This window comes from Nematolebias whitei, chromosome 9, assembly GCF_014905685.2.
Source record: "Nematolebias whitei isolate Nwh7 chromosome 9, NemWhi1, whole genome shotgun sequence".
NCBI classification, from domain to species: domain Eukaryota; kingdom Metazoa; phylum Chordata; class Actinopteri; order Cyprinodontiformes; family Rivulidae; genus Nematolebias; species Nematolebias whitei.
Genome location: NC_056506.1, coordinates 13,206,909 through 13,213,994, shown reverse-complemented (window position 1 = coordinate 13,213,994; position 7,086 = coordinate 13,206,909). Strand labels below are relative to the sequence as shown.

The window sequence follows — 7,086 nt, the reverse complement described above, 5'->3', positions numbered from 1 at the left end:
ATGAAAAGCCCGACACCAACCCGGTCGTTCAGCACATTATTTTGGCCCGGCCCAAAGTTTGGGCCCCGGTCAGGCCCGAATCGGGCCCAAACTGGCCAGGCGTGGGCCCAGGTTAATGACAGCTCTAACCGCCACCCGCCCCGCTGTTTTGGTGGGGTGGTGGTGACTGTGACTAGTCGATGTGAAAGTTAAAAACTAGCGAGATGTCCTAGAATCCACTGGTCTATGAGTTGATTCAACCCCTAGCACCCACACCAGCCTCATCCCTCATTGGCCTCACTCTGGGCCCTTGAGCAAGGCACTTAACCCCCATCATCCTCTCCCCCGGGAGGGACATCCGGTGTAAAAACAATTGCCGGGCCTTCGCTCGTTGTGTGACCCTTGCAGAAGTGAGCAGCCGAAAGAAGAAGAAATAAGTCCAATTACCGTAGAACTTTCAAGACAAATCTTTTCTGCTGCCAAAGAGAAACTTTCAGCTGCAGCCAGTTGTCTTCAGTAACAAGAAGTTAATGAGCTTTGGTCTAAGTTAAACGCTCTTCTTCTTCAGCACCACTTGTTAAAAGCTTTGGCTGATGTTTGTTCAATTCAACCTGTTTGTCCGGTTCTTGTTTATAAAAGTCATAGTTGTGTGTCTGGTTCACCCTGGAGAAAGAACAGTTTCAATCAATTATTTAAAGCTTTAAGTTGCCGTGACATAATGGGTGTATGCAAACTTCTGACAGCAACTGTATCGACCACGCTGCACACTTTTTACAACATTTGTGTGTTTCCGCTGATTGACAGTCACACCGGAGCAGCGAGGGCAGCGGTGGATAACCTCACCAAGAGTCTGGCCATTGAGTGGGCGTCCTCAGGAGTCAGGATCAACGCTGTCGCACCTGTATGTACAGGTCATGATCCGATTGGAAGCTTTCAAATAACGCGTTCATTTCTGAAGAGTACGCTGGTTTGGTTTCAGGGGACAATATTCTCCAGAACTGCAATGGAGAACTATAAAGAGATGGGACCCCATATTTTCAAGATGTCCGCTCCATTTAGTCCTGCAAAGAGACTGGGAGTACCAGAAGAGGTACTGGTTAATGACATGCATATTCAAATATTTTTTAATGCATACGTATACACACTGTAGACTGCATCTGTGTTATGAGTTTCATTGTTTTTGAACAGAACGTTTAAACAGAACCTTTGAAGGATGAGTAGATGCTGTTCATTTTTAACGACACTGCTAAAGTAAATAAACCATGAAGAGGTTTAACCAAAGTGTAAAATTCAATTCACTTTATTTCTATAGCTCCAAGTCACAGCAGTTGTTGTCTCTGGGCACTGAACAGAAACAGTCATGTACATTATAAAAGACAATTAGTAAAGTAAATATAAAGAAGCAGCAGATTGTGTTGAGTCTTCATCACAGTCTCCCATCCTGAGCAAGCACAAAGGAGACAGTGGAAAGGAAAAACTCCATTTTAACAGTCAGAAACCTGCAGCAGAACCAGGCTCAGGACAAGCAGCCATCTGCTTCAACCGGCTGGTTTGAGAGGACAGGAAGGAGAGACAGACGAACACAGAATGGCAGGTCCAGATGAACTTTCTATAGGAGGAAAGACAAAAAACATGTTAAGATGGAAATAATTACAATCACAAAGTATTCATTTGAAGAAATGTGGTGTTTGTCCTCCAGCAGTCTAAGCCTATAGCAGCATAACTAAGGGACAGCTCAGGAAACCCAAGCCGACCCTAACTATAGGATTTAGCAAAAAGGAAAGTCTTAAGTCCAGTCTTAAAACTGGACAATGTGTCAGCCTCATGGACAGAAACTGGAAGTTGGTTCCACAAGAGAGGAGCCTGATAACTAAAAGATCTTCCTCCCATTCTGCTTTTGGAAACTCTAGGAACCACAAGTAAACCTGCAGTCTGAGAGTGAAGTGCTCTGTTAGGAAAATATGGAACAATAAGATCTGTAATATAAGATGGAGCCAGGTTGTTGAGAGCTTTGTAGGTTAGAAGTAAGATTTTGAATTATATTCTGGATTTGACTGGGAGCCAATGGAGAGAAACTAAAACTGGAGAGATATGATCTCTCCTACTAACTCCCGTTAAGACTCTGGCAGCAGCATTTTGGATTAAATGAAGATGTTTTAAAGAAGTTGGTGAACACCCAGATAATAAACCATTGCAATAGTCCAGTCTAGATGTGACAAATGCATGGACCAGTTTTTCTGCATCATTTTTAGATAAGATGTTTCTGTACACACGGTCCCAGTTCCATCGAACAATAGCAAAATATAAAGTGTAAAAAGAAACAGTATATAAGGATCTAAGATATGAACTAAACACTAATAATGTAAAACAACATGACGTATCAACAGCAGCATGAACATGAGTCTGTGGTGAGCAGATGGATATGAATGAATCCAGCAGCATGAGATATGCAGGTGAAAGAAAGTGGATATAGTTCAGATTATTGACTTTAAATCAACTCCACAATTTAATAAAACTCAACAGATCAACAAATGTTTGACAACTCAAGTCGTGTAATAAAACTAAAACTTTTTTTTAACAGATATCCTCAGCCGTGTGCTTCCTGCTCTCTCCTGGTGCCTCCTACATCTCTGGTGCAACGCTGAAGGTTGATGCAGGACAAAGTCTGTACCACACTCCGTGGGAGATACCTGGTTCGTGCAGCTTTCTGACCCGGCTGGACCTCGGTCTTTTCATGATTCATCTACTTTACAGTGATATTACTGTGTGTGTGTGTGTGTGTGTGTGTGTGTGTGTGTGTGTGTGTGTGTGTGTGTGTGTGTGTGTGTGTTTGTGTCCAGATCACACAGCATGGCCTGAAGCTCCTGAGGGGGAGAACCTGGACGCTCTGAAGGAACTGTTCAACCCACAAAGCAAACTTTAGTTTACATTTGTAATATGCAAAGCTCACAAAATACTCTGAGTGACGTGGAAATATAGAGCTGTGTGTTCAGTGACGAGCAGCTCAGGGTTCCCTGAATGTGTGTAAATATTGATTCATTGTGGAAATTCTTCACAAATTTGTATGTAATTAACAAAATGAGTGTGGGCTGTGTTGGGTTAGTGATTTGTTACATAAACGGTTAAAACAGTTTCTAATCAGCTTGTCTTAGCAAGTTAATGTCCACCGTCAGGATGCAGAGGCAGCAGAGAGGAACTCTACAACCCTCTCCCCAGTGACACTTTCTGACTTCCCAGGCCAGAGCGGATGTGTAATCTCTGGGTTCTGGGTCTTCCAAGGGGTTTCCATCCTGAATAACCTCCAGAAGGAGGTGTCCAATCATATTCCTGAACCTCGGATGACTTGACGTGGGGGAGCAGCTCAACTCCAAGCTTCCCCAGAATGAGAAAGCTCCTAAGGTTGAGCTAATGCTAGTAGAAGCTCATTTCAGCCTCTAGTGTCTACAGAAGTCGATCTTTCAGTAATCCTCATCTATTGACCATAGATAGATACTTTATTAATCCCAGGGCGGAAATTTCAGGCACCCAATAGCATTTTCTAATTATACAGAAAAAAAAAAGAAATATTCAAAAAAGAAACAGAATACACAAATTTGGAATAAAACAATATGCACATGCACAAGGTGGTAGGGAATACTACATTCACGATTAACCTATATATATGTACCATATACATACATACATATATATGTATATACATATTCATATATATACATATGCATATGTACATATAAATATACATACATACAAACACATAAGTGTCCGGAGTGCTGCAGATTTACAAGGCTCTATTTTTACTGTACATGGAGGAGTTGAACAGTGATGGACTGAGGGACAAAAGACTTCCTGGATCTGTCCTTGGAGCAGGACTGGGACAGCAGTCTACCACTGAAGGAGCTCTGCTTCATGATGGTGCCGTGCAGAGGATGCAGCTTACTGAGGGCCCTTTTCTCTGCCACCGATGTAAGGGACTCCAGCTCTGTTCCCAGCACAGAGACAGCTTTTCTCACCAGCCTGTCCAGTCATAAGTGAGGGTTGGAACTTAGATCAGTGTATTGAGAGCTTTGCCTCTTTTCACACGTCCTTCTGCACATCAACAAAGTGATGCGAGCTCTCATGACTGCATACAAGGCCCCAATCCATCTGCTCCGTCCAACTATCACCCATGAACAACACTTCCACATACTGCAAGGTCATGACCTGAAGACTCCTCAAGAACCACATCATCTGCATGCAAGAAGAGACGAGATCCTGAAGTTTCTAAAGCGGACACCCTCCTCTCCACAGCTGTGCCTTGAGATTCTGTCCATAAACTACATAGCATCTGGGACCAGGGACAGCCCTGGCACTAAGAGCGAGCTCAACTTTGTGCAAGGATGCAGAGACAGCTCTTGATTTCAGGGACTGGATATCACATACAAGCAGCCCCAGCAGGGGACATGAACCTTCTCCAGGTCCACAAAACACTTAGACTAGAGTCAAACTCCCACACCTCCTTTAACGAGAGCAGAGGTAACAACCTGGACCACGGTTCCATGAGCAGAACAAAGACCACACCTCCTGGGTTTGAGGCTCTGCTGTTGGTTAAATCCTCCCAACACTCTGGTGTGCTTGAAGACTCAAAAATGTAAAACTTTGGGATAACTGAGGAAACTTAATAGTTTTAAATTAATAGGTCTTTTTTTGTTCTAAGTTGGTGTCATACTGACAGACTTCCATTCTAGAAGCAATCGAACTTCTATTAAACTTCACCACCGTTAACCAGGTGCGACACAACCACTTCCTGAAAATACACATTCAGCTTTATCGTGTTTGTTTTGTTTGTTATCGTGTCATTTTGATCCTATCACATGAATGGTTATTAAAAAATACTAATTGCACAATGCTTCTTTCTTTTCATTTTTGCATAAATTAAATGATTGTGTGACATTACATGAATAAGAAGACTTTCAATTTTAAGAATATAAATTCCATGAGAATAAAGAAGTTTTCGATTACAAGACAGTATTTGTCATTTGTAAATGTAAGCTTCAATTTACTTTGTTAAGTAAACAATTGATATATTAAACCTGTTGTTTCAAAAAGCTCGTAATGAAGTTGATAATTTAATCAGAATAACGCTATGAAGACCATGAGGAGAAAAATGTGCTGGGAGAGGAGAGTCGAGTAGAAGTGGGGGTAGCAACTTTAATGAAAATGACGTGTTAGAAAGGCCTCAGGATGAATTGCTGTGGAGACCACTGAGCAGACAACAGCCGAAAGAAAAAGAATTAAGCTAATTTTACACAAGCCACAGCCCTGAGTAATGATATGCTGAATATTATAAACCATTATTAGCTTTTATTGATACTGTTTACTATGTCTTTAAAAAGGAAAAACATGTACAAGTTGATAGGAAAAGTACACTAGAGTTCCTTCAAATTATCATTTACTGCATTGATATTCAACCCTTTTAGAGTTTGACCTGTGGGTTACCAGTGGCAGAGACTTATGAACCAAAATATCTTTGGTTGAAATAAACATTTATTGATAACTGACTGACCTGATATACAGTAAATGAGCATGATGATATTAAGTGTATTAACAAGCAGACCATTTATCCATTTATGATAACACTTATTTTAAAGTTTTAAATCAATTATTTACAAAGTTGTATTTTGAACAGCTTTTTAAAGTTGTCTTCTATTTTTTAGGAATCATTCAAAGATGATAAAGTTGGTCTTTCACAATGAATTTTAATCACAGTTTAATTTGCTTTTACTGGCTGGAGCTTGGCAGACATTTAGAAACGCATTAGTAATTTGTCCTGAGCGGCTACCCCACTGGAAATGAGAAGAATAAAAATAGCTCTATTATATTGGATGAAAATTAAAAGTTGTAAGGAAGATAATGTAACTACAACAATTTTACAAAACTGTTGGGAATACTCAACATTCCAGAGTAATGGATTTGGATGGACTGTAAACAAGTTGATTAAAATGTATGGATTAGAAGATAAGGAAATAGCACAGTTTAATCCGATTAGTGTTATTCCTCCATGGCTATTTCCTGAGGTAAATGTAGACATGAAACTTCTTAAAATGAAAAATGACTGGAATTTAAATGAAATAGGGGTAAAGACAGACATATATTTAAGAAACTCATATTCTAACTACCTTAAAATATATTCAGATGGTTCTAAGAATTTAAAAGGATGTGTGGGAATAGGAATGTATATACAAGAATTTAAAATGTACATTTCTAAAAGATTATCAGATCAACTATCTGTCTTTACAGCAGAAATGGTAGCAGTTATGCTGAGCTTACAATGGGTAGAGGAGGTTAGACCAGACAGGGTGGTGGTGTGCACTGATTCCAAAGCAGTTATAGAAAGGATTCAGGGAGAAGGAAATAATAGGAAAGAGTTAGTATTAGAAATTCAACACTGTTTATTTAGACTATACAGGGGTGGCATTGATGTTTGGTTCTGTTGGGTACCAGCACACGAAGGTGTAAAGGGCAATGAAAAGGCAGATAAACTAGCAAAAAGGGCGCTAGAGGGGGCAATAACAATTACAATCCCTTTTGGGAAAGGGGAAGGGAAATCCATCCATCCATCCATTATCTTTACCCGTTTGTTCCATTTTGGGTCACGGGGGTCGCTGGTGCCCATGTCCAGCAATCACTGTGCGAGGGGCGGGGTACACCCTGGACGGGTCGCAAGTCCATCGCAGGGCCACATAGAGACAAACAACCATTCACTCTCTCACTCACACCTAGGGACAATTTAGAGTTACCAATCAGCCTAACATGCATGTTTTTGGTCTGTGGGAGGAAACCGGAGTACCCGGAGAAAACCCACGCATGCACGGAGAGAACATGCAAACTCCACCCAGAAAGGCCCCTGGACCGGGGTTTGAACCAGGGCCTGCTCGCTGAGAAGCAGCAGCTCTACCAGTTGCGTCACCGTGCTGCCCGGAAGGGAAATCACTTATTAAAAGTAAAGAAGTAGAAAAATGGCAAACAAGATGGAATGACGATCAGAAAGGAAGACGTTTATATAATGTACAAAAAAGTCAGTATTAATTAGAAAAATTACTGAGAAAAACAGAAGGGAAGAAATAATAA

The 7,086-nt window shown here is 40.9% G+C and overlaps 1 protein-coding gene across 1 annotated transcript in view; it reads left to right on the top strand.

Moving 5' to 3' along the window:
- Window positions 1–3,807, top strand: part of pecr (peroxisomal trans-2-enoyl-CoA reductase) — a gene marked incomplete in the record, with an annotated part of 5,812 nt that extends 2,005 nt beyond the window's left edge. The window contains 4 exon segments of the mRNA XM_037682001.1: window positions 784–880; window positions 959–1,069; window positions 2,561–2,672; window positions 2,820–3,807. Of these exon segments, the coding sequence (XP_037537929.1) occupies window positions 784–880; window positions 959–1,069; window positions 2,561–2,672; window positions 2,820–2,902 (403 nt within the window).
- Window positions 3,808–7,086: the final 3,279 nt, after the last annotated feature.